General features: G+C 40.5%; 1 protein-coding gene across 1 annotated transcript in view; it reads left to right on the forward strand.

Moving 5' to 3' along the window:
- CCDC6 (coiled-coil domain containing 6) overlaps positions 1–15,510 on the forward strand; it is a 110,950-nt gene that overhangs the window by 50,060 nt on the left and 45,380 nt on the right. Inside the window, exon 2 of the mRNA XM_077770155.1 lies at positions 3,005–3,154. Within this exon, the coding sequence (XP_077626281.1) occupies positions 3,005–3,154 (150 nt within the window). The remainder of the gene's footprint in view (positions 1–3,004; positions 3,155–15,510) is intronic.

Genomic DNA, 15,510 nt, shown 5'->3' on the forward strand with positions numbered 1-15,510 from the left:
TGGGCCACTCTTTGCTGGACTCTTGGCCTGTCTCTGGGGTGAATACACTAGAAAGAGAATTCGTTTACAGCTTAAATAAAAGGCTTGTTTTGGAATTAGGAGAAGAAAAAGCAGGACGAAGGCTGAATTGGGCCCCTGATACACGTGGCATGGGAGAAAGCTGCGTGGGAAAGTCAGTGGCACTGGCTGCTTGTGTGACTCACGGCTCATACTCTGATAATCAAGTTTTTTACCCCTGGTTGCCCATACACTCTGATCTTTCAGAAATTTCCTCTGAGGCTGTATTGGATACGGCATCTTATCTTTTGTCCTCATTTACGTGTTCCTTCCTAAAATGACCTGTGACCAACTAGAAAAAGGGAGAGCTAGGATTTACAGCTTGGGCACCTGGACTTATGCTCCCAGTGTTTCTCCTCTGGATGTCAGATGCTGTGGGGGGCAGGATAACACACAGAACTAAAAAGTGGCAAAAAGTTAGCTAAAGGAGGTCTTTGATGAAATCTGTGTTAGGTCCCCGGTAACCCCCTGTGAAGTTAGATAGGCTTTAACAAGCTTCCACGAGCCGTTCCTCCTGTCATTCAGGGGTCCTGAGCCCTCATTTTCCATTAATGGGCTTTGCCTAGAATTAAGCGGCCATTCTAAATGGTGAATAATTTTGTTAGCTAAAGCCTCAGCCTCTCACCACCAGCCATGTGTCACTTACTTTGGAAGGCACTTTAGAGCAGATCCAGGGCTCCTCAGCATGTTCCCGCCCCCATCCTTTTAACATTTTGCAGCTTTTCCTGGGAAGAATTGCAAAGGAAACCAGGTGCTCCATGAAATACAGGCCCTGCTAATTATCAGAGTGCTTTTTCTTAATCGAGATATAATTCACATACGATAAAATTCACCCTTTTAAAGTGTACACCTCATTGATTTTTAGTATATTCACGAGGTTGTGTAACTGTTAGCACTAATTTCAGAACATTTTCTTCACCCCAAAAAGAAATCCTGCACTCATTAGCAGTCATTCCCCATCTCGCATGCACCCCCTCCCCCAGCCCCTGGCAACCACTAATCTACTTTTTATTGCAGAGTACTGTTTTATATTACACTGAAATCTGTTGTCCCTGTAACTTAATGGTTAGATGAAGGGGGAGGCAGGGGTGGAAGCTAGATGAACACAAGAAGTTGAGTTTGGCCTGATAATGAGAACAGTTTATGACAAACACCCTTTTTAAATAGTAAGTGCAACTCACTTGCAAAAGCATTACAGTTCCTATCTACCTTTTTCTTCTGTAACTTTTAGAATAATTAGAAATCAAATTGTGTAGGATCTTGTCAATCAAAACCAGAAAAACCAAGTAGCTTAAACAGATTGCAGACTTGGATATGTGTGTCAGGTGTGCCTCCTTACATCCTTTGGATTCCTGCCCATTGCGCTGGTAGAGCACCTGGAAAAGGTGAGAGGCGTGGGGACTCATTTTAAGGGGGAGGGTAAGTACCTTCAACAATGGAGTGGAGAGGAGAGTAGGGCCCTGGGAAGGGCTAACAAAATATCAAGTGTGACGGAGCCCTCAGGAACCTAGGGACATCTCCCTGGGCATTCCTGGATGGAAATAAAGATTTATTAGCTGAGATGTGTTCCTAGATGTTCAGCTCTCCTGGCCTATCCCAAATGGTTTCTTAAAGAACTTGAGTACTCAACCTTGTCCCAAAGTTTCCACTTTTTGTGTAGCTCTGTTTCTCAGTTGAAATACGACATGCTACTATCTTTTGTACAATTATTTGACAAGCAGTTCTAGGGACTGATGTACTTCCTTTCGGCCACTGACAGGAGAGCACAGAGGTTAGACTCAGAAGCCCAGGCTCCTTGGGCATGGACACTGGGGAAGCTGGAGAATATGTCCAGAAATCTAAGCCACCGGACTTGGAAGTAGTTTTTAGAGGTTTTACAATAAAAGGTGGTAATTGTTCAGTGCTGGTGCCCTTTTGTCTCCTGCCCTCCAGCTTTCATATTCTTGTATGTGACAGGTGCTGGTGACTTGAAAGATGTAGCTCTTTCTCCCTTGACTGGGCTGATAAAACAGGAATGAATTATTTGTGATTAATGCATCAAAATGATGCGGTTTAAAAAGTGCTTTGAGTAGAGTTGAGTTCACTTGAAACAAGTGTCCTATTTCTGAAAAGATTAATTTCCTTCAAGGATGGTTACGATTTTTTGATGATAACAGATTTATATTCTCTTAAAACATAGGTTGGAGGAGTGGTTCAGAAGAATATTTTCTTCTTGATTGAATTATTCTGACCTTCTTCCCTTCTGTTTTTAAAATTCAGTAATGCCGGTCCTTCCCTCCAAAAATTCCCAATAGGGAAATTAATAAAGTAAAAATAAAACTCCTCTCACCTACCCTTACTTTTTACCCATTGGATTCCTATTACTTTAGTAGCTACTGTATCGCTCTTCGGTTTACTTCCTTCCAATTACTATTCGTTGAGCATATCGTCTGCATTGCTTTTACAATTGCTTATCCAAATCCTTTCAGTAACATCCCCAAGAGGTAAACTTTTCTTCTTCAGTAAAAAATGTTGCCTAGATATTTTATTATAAACCTTTGAGATGTTTTGACTTGCAGAGAGTCATCGTGAATTGATGCACAGTATTGGACCTGTGTGCCATCTGATGAGCTCTCTGTAGTCTACTGATTGACTTCGATTGATTTTAAAAACTGTAAGACAATCTTTATTAATTTCTTTGAAATGTCATTTTAAGAAGAGGGGCCATATGTAGTACTGGGAGGTCCTTTGGGGAAATAGTCAGATTTGCTTTTAGGGTTGCTGCTCAGCCTCTCTGGTTTATGCGTCTTGGGGTATACTGGTTCACAGTTAAAAATAGAGATCTAATTAAGATGAGTAGCCTCTCTGCAAATAAGAACACTATTTCCATTAGTAAATTTTCTGTTTGCTTAACGTATTTTTTGTTGTTGCTCTGTTTTAATTTGTTTTTGTTTTTTTTTTTAAACAGCAAGCCAGGGCTGAGCAAGAAGAAGAATTTATCAGTAACACTTTATTCAAGAAAATTCAGGCGTTACAGAAGGAGAAAGAAACCCTTGCTGTAAATTATGAGAAGGAAGAAGAGTTCCTCACTAATGAGCTCTCCAGAAAGTTGATGCAGGTAAATTTATCTTTTTTCACCTTACATCTTCTCTGCCTGTTTTCCTCTCTAGGAAAAAATGACTTTGGAGCGCCTGGGTGGCTCAGTCGGTTAGGCATCTGACTTCGGCTCAGGTCATGATCTCACCATTCGTGGATTCTAGCCCCACATTGGGCTCTGTGCTGACAGCCAGCTCAGAGCCTGGAGCCTGTTTCCGATTCTGTGTCTCCCTCTCTTTCTCTGACCCTCTCCTGCTCTCTCTCTCTCTCTCTCTCTCTCTCAGGAATAAATAAAAACACATTAAAAAAAATCACTTTGATTGAGCACTTGGCTTGAAACATTTACTAATGGGATTGTAGCTAAAGTTCTTTGGAGATTAAAAAGACCAGGTAAAGATGGAAGCAGTGTAATATTTAAGACTCCGGTTCCGTGACTCATTTGCTTAGGTAAAGTATTTTATACTGTGGGCACCTGGAGAAGTTTCAGATGAGCCTGAAGCCTGAGCACAGGAGTAATTGCTGTACGCAGTGTTTTGGAAATAGGATTAACACTAACTGGTTTTTCTTTCTCCTTTATATTGCTTCTGTAAGGGATACATAAACATTTTTGTAGCAGAAGTGGGTCTTTTGCACTAAAATATGAGTCTATAAAGTGAAATGTCCATTTGGGGGGAAAGATACAAGATATTTGTGATCTGTAGTTAAAATTACAATCAGGTGTGTTCAGATGGGTGCGTAATATGTTACTGAACAAATAAGTATCAGGTAGTTATTAAAACATTAATCATGGATAGGTTATAGAAGAGACAACGCAAAACATACAGGAAGGTTTGATTTTTCTCATTCAGAGCCTCTCCTTCCTTTTCTCCTTCCCCTCAAAGCTTACTAGTAAGTTACAAAAGTAAAACTTGTTTAGGTTAAATATTTTGTATGCTACTTAGTATGAATTTAAGAATAAGTTGGGGGGGGGGGGTGGGGGCTGGGTGGCTCAGTCAGTTGAGTGGCCGACTTCGGCTCAGGTCATGATCTCACAGTCTCAGTTGGAGTCCTGCGTCGGGCTCTGTGCTGACAGCTTAGAGCCTGGAGCCTGCTTTGGATTCTGTCTCCCTCTCTCTCTGCCCCTTCCCTGCTTATGCTTTCTCTGTCTCTCTCTCTCAAAAATAAACAAACATTTAAAAAAATTTTTTTAATTAAAAAAAAAAAAAGAATAAGTAGGAAGAGTGCCTGGGGGGCTCAGTCTGTTGAGCTACTTACTTTGGCTCAGGTCATGATCTCATGGTTCGTGGGTTCGAGCCCCACGTTGGGCTCTGTGCTGATGGCTCAGAGCCTGGAGCCTGCTTCATATTCTCTGTCTCCCTTTCTCTTTGCCCCTCCCCAACTTGTGTGTGCATGCGTGTGTGTGTACGCACGTGCGTGTGCACTCTCTCAAAAATAAACATTAAAAAAATTTTAACAAGAATAAGTAGGATATTAAGTTTTCATTATTGAGCACAGGTTGTCCAAACTCACAAGCAGGTATAAAATTATTCCAGGAGGATGGGCTTTGTCAGATGAGAGTGAAAGCAAGGTAGACGGACCTCTTGTGTCCTCCATGCAGGGGCACCACTGACAGCTTCATTCATTGATTTGGTTGAAGTATGTATTTTGGTGAGGTTATAATAAAAGGATATTTAAGGCTTTTAAAAAACTTCCTAAATCCTTTTCTTACTTTCCAACATGGACAATCCTGTAAGAAAAGCTGGAAGCTTTGGTAAAGAAACTTTAATGTTAAGACTGGACAGTGGTCTAGTCCACTTTGACCCCATCTTTCTGCCTAATTACTGAATAAAGATACTGTTATTGTCTTACACAGAATTTGATTTAGATGGTGGCTGTTGAAATTTGAAGAGTAGAGGTAGCCAAGCATTATTGCCCTGCAGAGATTTATGGCATAGTTTCTGCGTGGAACTCGTTATTGGTTCATGCACATTCCGATTTAGAGGAAAAAAAACGAAAGAGAAGGTTAGTTTGACCTTTGGCTCTCTCTCACCTTGGCAGCATCAGACAACTTATTCTGCATATTGCTTCTAGAACTAGAGGGCTACAATTTCGTTGTTTTTTAGTTTAGTGTGTAATCAGGTGCCCTAATTTTTAACACTGAAAGAAACCGTTTTTGTTTTCAATTTAAATGACTATTAGTATTTAGAGTCTTTTACCAAATAATTTATAAAGCAACCCAAACCTAGCCAGATCATACTTCTCTTCTCTATAAAAGATTCATCTTCACTATGAATGGTTCTGTAGTATGTAGTTTATGATCATAACCCACCTTTTCCCCAAAGATATTGATGTCCCTTAAAATAAGTCACTAAAAGAACAGAAGAGCCATGTGCAACATAAAAGGAAGTTTGAATTTAAAGCTGTAACCCGGAGAAATACAGTAATTTTTCCCCCAATTCTTATATCTTAAAAAAAAAAAAAAAAAAGTACTTTGGGGTACCTAGGTGGCTCAGTCAGTTAAGTGTCTGACTTCCACTCAGGTAATGATCTCACGGTCCGTGGGTTCAAGCTCTCTTTGTGCTCTGTGCTGACAGCTTGGAGCCTTGGAGCATGCTTCAGATTCTGTGTCTCTCTCTCTCTGCCCCTTCCCTGCTTGTGCTCTCTCTCTCTCAAAAATAAATAAACATTAAAAAAAATTTGTTTAAGGTAGTTTTATATTTGGTCAGGAGAAAAATAATTTTCATACATTAAAAACTTAAAATTTTCCAGAGGCATGGATCTTTCTAAAGAGATTGAAGAATATACAAACTGAACAATGCAATAAACTGTTTTTTTGCCAAAAGTGGTATATAACGTGCAGCACTAGTCTTCAAGTGGCCAAATCAAAACAAGGAATATGGTATGAAGGTGTGATTCTGTTGCTAGGGGAACTCTTGGTAAGACCTTAGCTCGTTCATGGTCGAACTTGAAGAATCTGGACAAATGAATACTTAACATGTCTCTGAGACCATCTCAGGAATCCCAATTTGGTTCTTAGGCCGTGTGTGTACACACACACACACACACCCCTATATATGTAAACACACATGTATGAAGTATACACACATACGTACACTGCAGCAAAATATACATAACATAAAATTTGTCATTTCACCCAGTTTTGAGTGTATAATGCAGTGACATAGGTACTCTGTTGTACAACCAACACCACTATCATCCCCAGAACTTGTTGAAAACGAAACTCTTTGTACCCATTAAACAGATACTCCTCATGCCCTCTTCCTGGTCCTTAGGCCCTTGAAAGGAGATGGATGGCAGGGAGTCAAGGTTAGGTCTCTGGCAAGTTCTAGGGCTATGTGTGTTCTGTGGCATGACAGACAATCTCTCACTTTAGACCTCCGGGATCACCACATACCGTTTTGTGGTAGAACCCTAGGCCCTCCACTGGTGGTGGCCAGGTGGAGAGAGCTCATTGAGCCACAGGGGGGAAGGGCTGCCACCCTCTGTTATCCTTCCCCCAGGCTTCCCTCAGGATTCCAGCCCCTTCTTTGTTGACGGCTTACATTTTCTTCCACCCAGTGTGGAAGAACGGATCTCCATCTGGAGATTTCTTAGACTAATTGGTACCAATAGACTTTTCTAATTGTGTAATTACTTTAATATGGCTCTCTAGGATGCTGCTTCTAGATAGACTTTTTTTTTTTTGGAAAAGCCTGAGAAGGGAAACTATATGCAGGTGTTCCTCATAGACAAATGAGTGAATTGACCTGTTCTGCATGAAAGTATTTCACCTTTTTCACCCCAAGGCCACTGAGAGGCTATTTGTAGAACAGTTTTGGTTTTGTCACCACGCTTTGACTGTTACCTCTCATAGTGATTGGACGGTGCTTTTATGTGCATTTCAAAGAGATTCTTTGGATCTGAGGACAAACTGAGATTGTTTCTGTGGAGGAAACACTTCCCTTCCCATCTTCCATAACAGAACTGGTATCTAATATCTTTACAAATGGAAGTTTAAGTGTGGATGAAAGGAAATCCTTATGTCCTAGAAGAACAGGTTTGGGAGACAGCTTAAATATTTTCACATATGTTAACAAAAACAGACAAAAAGCATGCTTTCTCTCTTCTTTTGTATATATTCACTAGATGGCCAGAAAATTATACATTTTATGGAAACTTGTTTGAAAAATATGCATCCTTTTGAGCCCAGACCATGGAGGTAATTATCTGATTGAGAACTGTCCCCAGAAGAACCTTCTGGTACTTTTGCTAAGTTCAACACAAGCCTGCATCTGAACCAAATTCAGCTTTGGAATACCTCAAAGAGAAGTTGTAGTTTAACCAGAATTTTTAATCAAAATTTACAAGAAATGTTTTGTGAGCAGTTCTTCATCAGATTTTGATATATAATGTACATTAGAAAAAAAAATCTAAAAGACTATTTTCCAAAATGTTAGTTGTAATTATACTTGGGTGCTAAGCTTATGGGTTATGTTAATTTTCTTATATCCCTTCTTATCTTGTAAAAGCAACCTGCATTACTTTTGTAATTAGGAAATGTCTTATTTCCTAAAAAGGAAATTTAAAAATTTTGATGCCTCTTTTATCCTTACCTTTTGGAACCTTCTGTGTCATTGGCTATGAGAGCTCAGAGTTCTATTTTAGCTGTGACTGTCATGCATCGTGCACTGAAGTCCACTGTAGGCTTGGGTGCATTTACAAATGATAGAGGATTCTGGAATGCTATAATCATTAAGAACTAGTATTATCAGACTGGTTTAATAACTAGCTTAACTGTCTTGTCAGTCCTAATAGGATTTATTCCACTGGCCCTCAGTCTTAAAACTTTTTTTTTCTTTTTTAATAATTCTTAATTCCCCTGTTAACTACCAATAACCAATCATGCAAATTGGAAGATCTGTCATTGCTGAGATTGATAATGGCTTTAGCAATCCTGGATTTTTTTCACTTGATTTGATGTGAGCCTGATGCATCAAGTTTACTTCTTGCTTTTTGGGAAGTCCTGCTCTTGTCTGTAATCTTCTCAACCAGTACTGCTGCCTAAAGCTAATGAATACTTTTTCTTTTTTTTAAAGCCATGGAATGGGGCTAAGGTAAGAAGGGTACTGGGTATTACCTATATATCCCTGACTCTTCAATCTAATCCAACTTTTAAATTTTAGACCTTAAAATAACAAATAGGTTAATAGTTTTGTACTTTTGATTCACATTTGAAATTGGCTCTGGTCCTCAGAAAATAATGCCACTATCAGTAGACTAGAAATTATGATATCCTTATGGGAGAGCATATTCTTATTGATGATTCAGAGTACTTAAGAATAACACTTTTCTGGGTGTCTTGTTTAATGGCACGGCTTTATTATTACAGACTTGGTCCTTGAGGTTAGAATGCCTTTCGGAACGCATGTAGTTAATGTTTCCTAGCATCCATAGGAAGGTGAGACAAGAAAGGACGGAAGTTGAGGGCAAAAGCCACTTTTGAAGGTACTCCTACCAAATGACTGATAGGCACGCAGTTCAGAGGGACATACTGTGACAGCATTATTCCTCCATCTCTTTGCACAGGAATAAAACTGACAGGAAGATTTCGAGTAAGTCCCTTAATCTGCCTATTCATCTAGACAAAGGTTTACCCTTTCCTTCTCAATCCATTCAGTTTTGGAGAAGTGGTTTCTCCTTCGAGTACCACCTTAATGGTTGTGCTCTCTGGAGTGTGTGCTTCCCTAGTGCCAGACAGGCTATGTCTCAGGGTAGCAGACATGCCTCCGGGCACAACCAGTGAGCATAGAGTTTCAGGTCCCTTCTTGTCAGGCATTTGCACCAGAACGTGAGACTGCCTGTCACTCCATGTCTGCCCAGTCATTAGGATGGCAATGCAGTGATTTTGTTTGTGCAGGCAGCAAAGTCACATATGAGGGCAATAAATACCTGTGAAACTCTCTAGTTGATTTTAAAGGCACTTAGGCTGGGACAACCATTGCATCTGTTCAGGTGAACACTGTTTCTGCCTTCCCCGTGCAGAGGAGAAGAGACTTTGAAATACGTTCTTCATTAAGGGGGCCAGAGCAGTGGCCCTCTTGGCTTTTTTTCAGGGCTATTAATGCTGGTCTAAAAAATTTGCTATTACCTATTGCTCATAGGACAGTAGGGTCAGAGGTGTGTGTATGTGTGCGCGCGTGTTGTTTTTCATTACGAATTATCTGAACTTCAGCATTGTCTGTTCTTTGTTTCTTTTTGTGGAGCACGGGGCTTAAACATTGTGTTTTCCAATACATCTGCAGAGGGCTCCCGGGATGTTTTTAATGCATTTTAAATGATGCAGCCTCCAGAGGCCAAATTATGAGCCAGAATTTTCCTGTTTAGTAGCCTGCCAGAAACCTCTGTCCAACACAATTTGCATTATGATTAGAAAATACAATAAACATGATGCAGTTGTTTAGTCTCTAAGAAATCATGGAATTTCTCCCCCAAGTGTGTGCATGTGTGTTGACACTAGGGCTAGATTGGATGTGCCAGTGGGGACTCCAAAAATGTAAGGGCAAGAGTAGAGGCTTTCAAGCCTCCCATGACTTCTTTTAGAAAGTGTGAGGAAACTCAGGTAGAGGGAAAACAAAAGTAGATGGACAATGAAATTAAAAATAATGAGATGAAGCTGGAGTGGTAGCTCACTTTATTCACCAGGATAGGAAGAGCATGGTTATTTCTAGATGAAAAGACGAATCTGGCTCCACTGAAGATGGACTTTAGCCATCACTGGAAACACTTTTTTAAATGATTTTAAAACTTTGTAGTTATCAGTGTTGCCAGGTTTTGCACTTTTTGGGTAGGTTTTCTATTTCAAAACCATTTACAGTCAGCCCAATCAGTAAATACCTTAAAATACAGAGCTACCTTCACTTTCCTTTCTTCCTCTTTATTCATAAAGGTGTGGCCTTGTTTTAATTCACAGTGATGTCTCAAGTTAGAATAAATTATTTCTTTGGGCTGAACACTCTATCCCTCAGAAGAAGAAAGTGCTACGTTTTACAAAATGCATTTTCATTGCAGTAGGCCAACTCCAGGCCTAAAGGATTTCTTTATCTTGTTTCTGGAGCATCTTTTAAAATTTTTCTCCTAGGGGCACCTGGGTGGCTCAGTCAGTTAAGTGTCTGACTTCGGTTCAGGTCATGATCTCACAGTTTGTGTGTTCAAGCCCCACATTGGGCTCTGCTGACAGTTCTGAGCCTGGAGCCTGCTTTGGTACTGTGTCTCCCTTTTTCTCTGTCCCTTTTCTGCTCATGCTCTCTTTCTCTGTCAAAAAAATAAAATGCTAAAAAAAAATTGTTTAAAGTTTTCTCCTAACCAGATTTCTTTAAAGGCATTAATGCTTTAAACAGCTTCATGCTGTGGGGAATCTGGCAAACTCAGGCTTAGCCCACTAGGTATTCTGGGTGGATGGGAAGTCCGATGTTGTAGTGGAGCCATCTGTTCGGACATGAGGGCTTGTAGGGCACCTGGGTGGCTTGGTCGGTTGAGCATCTGACTTAATTTGGAGTCAGGTCATGATCCCGGGTTTGTGGGATTGAGCCCCACATTGGGCTCTGCACTGAACATGGAGCCTGCTTAAGATTCTCTCTGCTCTCTCCCTCCCTCCTTCCCTCCTTCCCTCTCTCCCCCTGCCTGCCCCTCTCCCCATCTTGTGCTCTCTCTCTCCCTCTGCTCCTCTCCCCTGCTGTGTTCCCTCTCTAAAAAAATAAAAAGTAAGGAAAAAGAAAAAAGAAATGAAGCCCTGTCCTCGATGTTGAGAATATTGACAAGAAAATAGCATTTAAAAAATAATTTTCTGGAAGGACCTAGCTATTGCCTTGCAAAAATTACTTGTGCCTTCCCCTCTAGAAGATGACAGATTAGGTAATTCAGACAAACCTCACTGAGGATAAATAAAACCTACACAGAATGCTCTTAAATATTTTTTAAAAAGCATAAAGAATTAGCAAGATGGAGAAGGCCTGCTGGGCTGTGATCTGGAGGAGGTAGGGATCGGGAAGATCCAGGCTCCCAGGGCTGGTTTTGTCCTGAGCATTTGCTGTTTCTTATGGTAGTTGTGTGGAGCTGAGGTTACAGAACTTAAAGCCCGGGGTTGGCCAAACATGGAGATAGTGATAAATGACCCCCCACTTTAATCATGAACCTCAGGATAAGAACAAACCAGTTGTTGTTTTTCTTGTTGTTTTAATTTTTTTTTTTTTTTAATATTCTTGAGAGAGAGAGAGAGAGAGAGAGTGAGCAGGGGAGGGGCAGAGAGGGAGAGGGAAACACAGAAGCTGAAGCAGTCTCCAGGCTCCAAGCTGTTAACACAGGGCCTGATGCAGGGCTTGAACTCATGACCTGAGCTGAAGTCAGATGCTCAACTGAGTCACCCAGGTGCCCCAAGAACAAACCAGTTTTGTATCACCTGGTGAACCGGAGATCATGAAGCTTTTGTTTTGGATTAATGTAGACCCAATCTTCTGGTGCCTGGCAGAAGAAAACAGAATTTTCTGGAAAATCTTATCCTAGACCACAAATTTTACCTACAAATACTATTTCAAATGTTTCCCAGCACTCAAGGAGAACCAGGCCCATGGGGATATGAGATTTCATGGATGTAAACCAGTAGAAATGAAAGAACAGAAATGGACTTCACAGATACTTTAGACATTGGAATTATCAGACCCAGACTCCAGAGCAACCACGCTTACTATTTTCAAAGAAATAAAGACCAAGCTTGAAATCTTCGTTAGAAACAGGAAACCTATCACAATTTTTCTTGCAGCTGTTCAAAAGGAGAGTAACTCATGAATAATTGTATATGGCAATACATTTGAAATATTTTCATTATTTTTAGGTTTTTTTCTAATGTTTATTTTTGAGAGAGCACGAAGTGGGGGAGGGGCAGAGAGAGGGGGACAGAGGATCCAAAGCAGGCTCTGCACTAAGAGCAGCAAGCCCGATGTGGGGCTTGAATTCATGAACTGTGAGATCATGACTTGAGCCGAAGTTGAGCACTTAACCAACTGAGCAACCCAGGTATCCAGTACATTTGAAATTTTAGATGAATTAGACAAATTAATAGAAAAACATACTTTCTACAACTGGCTGAGGAAGAAATAGAAAACATGAGGTTTTTAACCATTAGAGAAATTGAGTAAGTGAGAAACAGCCCTTTGTAGTGAGAAAATTGGAGGCTCAAGTGATTTCACTGAGAGTTGTACCAAACATTCAAGGATGAAATGCAAGTGATTTTTGAACAACACAGGGCTTAGGGGTGCCACCCCTCCTCCCCATCTCTCCCAATCAAAATCTATGTATATAACCTTTAGTTCCCCTGAAAAATTTAACCACTAATAGTGTGCCATTGACTGGAGGCCCTACCATAACATAAATGGTCAATTAATGCATATTTTGTATGTTATTTATGGTGTTATATACCATACTTTTTCAATAAAGTAAGCTAGAGAAAAGAAAATGCTCTTAAGCAAATCATAAGAGGGACACCTTGGTGGTTCAGTCAGTTAAGTGTCTGTCTCTTGATTTCAGCTCATGTTTGCTCACAGTTTGTGAGATCTAGCTCCATATCAGGCTCTGTGCTGAGAGCGTGGAGCCTGCTTGGGATTGTCTCTGTCCCTCTCTTTCTGCCCCTTCCTCACTTGGTCTCACTCTTTTTCTTTCTAAAATAAAAAGTAACTTTAAAAAGAGAGAAAATACATATATACAGTAGGGTACTGTATTTGTTGGGGAAAAAACTATGCCTATAAGTGGATTTCTGAGGGAAGAGCTTTGAAGCTGGAGGGGACAGGAAAGTGCTAAGGCCTTGGGTAGGATCATGCGTGCCATGTTGGAGGAGCAGCAGAGAGGCCAATGTGGTTGGAGTGGAGTCTTGGAGGGAAAGGAGTAAGAGTTGAGATTGAAGAGGTAATGGGTACTGGGGGTTGGTGGCCAGCATGCAGATCACGTAGAGGCATTGAACCACAGTCAGGAGTTTGGCTTTCTCTCTGCAGTGGGAGCCATGGGGGTCAGGAAAGGGGTTTGAACAAAGTAGTGACATGATCTTGCCTTGCTTGCTATGTCAAGAAGAGATTATGGAGTGGAGGCCAAGGTGGGAGCTAGGCTATTCGAAGGCTATTCCATAATCTACACTGAGGGATGGGGTGGGTTGTTCTAGAATGTGGTAGTAAAGATGGTGACCAGTGGATTCTTGGTACATTTTGAAGTAATATTTTATTGGGTTTAAAGATGAATTAGAAGTGGGTGTGATCAAATGATAGGTGCAAAACAGACTTAGAGATCTTGGCTTCTACGATTGGAAGAATAGTAAACCATAATTTAAGATGGTAAAGACAGTAAGTGGAGTATACTTGGAGTGAGAAGGTCAGAAGTTCATTTGAGTTGTGTAGGCATCCATATGGAGATTACAGATAGGCAGCAGGATAGATTTCTCTCAACAGAGAAACTTGGGAGTATTGTCATTAATTAATGCTTAGAGAAGAAGAGCAAAGACATGTCATTGGAAGTCATGTAGAGAAAATGCAAGGACAGGCCACAGAGTGGGAGAAGATATTTGCAGCCTGTATAACCAACACAACACTACAAATTAGTAAGAAAAATGGACAGCCCCAAAGAAAATGGATAGAGACTTGAACAGACTCTTCACATAACCAAATAGGCACATAAGCAGTAAACAGATGAACTAGTACACATTAGTAATCAAGAAAGACAAAACACAAGAAGATATTACTAGGGAAGTCTTCTGTATGCTGTCAGAGAATGGTAATGGTTGCAACTCCTTTTGGAGCAGATTTGGCATTACCTAATGATACTGGAAACATTGTGACTTAGCAGTTTTAGTCCTGGATATATTTCATAATGTGTGCGAATGTGCACCATATGTATACAAGAAAGTTTTTTGTGGCATTGTGCATAATAGTAAAAAACAGAAATGACCCAAATACCCATTGTCCATGGAGTAGATAAATTGTGCCCTTCCAACTGGATATCATAATGCAGTAAAATACTGTTAGACTCAGTAATGTGAGTGAAATAAATCCTAAGTTTATGTAGCAGAAGAAACTAGACAAAAAGTAAAAAAAAACAAGCAAAACTAATGTTTAGAAATACATAGGCAATAATATTTCTTTTAAAGAAAAAAATGCAAGGAGTTCTTACTATAAGTGAAAATCAGGAGAGTGATCACCACTCAGGGATGGAGGGCTGTGATTTGGAAGGGATACACTAGGCTTTAGGAGGGAGCGGGCAGTGTTAACATTTGTTGGCTTAGGTGATAGTCACCTGAGAGTACTATATATGTAATAATGGCACCTTTTTATATTTACCTAGTTGTCTTGTTCATCCTGAGGCTTAATCTAGGGAAACAGTGTAAAGGAAGTGAGGCTCTTATCTCTCAGTCAGTGTTTGCATGGACAAGGCATTTGTACATGATCTGGAGCGGAATTCAGTACGTCTTGGTCACTGCTCTTCATGGAACTTACAGTCCTCTAAGAGTGATCAAGAATGTACATGGGTACTCAAAGGTAGCAGCACACATTAGGGATAAGGACAAAGACTGTGAAGGCAGAGACCTACGGTTTAATCCTGGATCTACCCCTCATCAGCTGTGTGACTTTGGGCAAGCTACCTGACCTCTCTAAGCTGTGTTTTTCTTTGTAAGATGCAAAGGATAGTATCTGCACAGAGTTATGGCCATATAAAATGCTTGGTACATAATAACTAGTGCCTTGAATTGTTAGCTGCTTTTAGAAGTAGCTAATAGAAAGGTATGGAACGTGAACTAGATATTATCATGCACGCAAGTACAATGTGCTCATCACAGCTTAAAGAAGGGGAGGATACATTATGTTGGGGGCATGTGGGAAGGCACTGTGGGAGATGTTTTCTGAGCCATCGCTCACTTTGAATAGGTTAGAGGGAAGGATTCAGGTACTGTACCAGAGGGTACAGCATGATCCAGGGATGTGGAGGCAGGGGTGTGCACAGCCCCTGGACCAGAGTGGTCTCCAGAAGTGTTTGCACAGCATCATGGGTTTCAGTGTTTTAAATTTATTTTTTTAGGAAAAGAGTCTTTAGAGAAAAACATGCACTTTGCCTTTAACACGGTTACAACCACATGCTGTGCTTTGGCACATCCATTCTTTGTTAGGTGTCTGGACTCTGAAGACATTTATATTCATGAACCTTAGACCGTCACTTGGGTAGAGTATGATATAGCATAAGGAAAGTATGGGAAACTTGGGAAGGGATTGGATCGCAGAAGGACTTGAGTGTCATGCCAACAATGTTATACCTACTTTGCAGGTAGTAGGGAACCATTGAAAGGTTTTGAGCAGAGTGTTGAAATATTAG

The sequence above is a fragment of the Crocuta crocuta genome, unplaced genomic scaffold, assembly GCF_008692635.1.
Source record: "Crocuta crocuta isolate KB4526 unplaced genomic scaffold, BGI_CrCroc_1.0 scaffold46, whole genome shotgun sequence".
In the NCBI taxonomy this organism is placed as follows: Eukaryota; Metazoa; Chordata; class Mammalia; order Carnivora; family Hyaenidae; genus Crocuta; species Crocuta crocuta.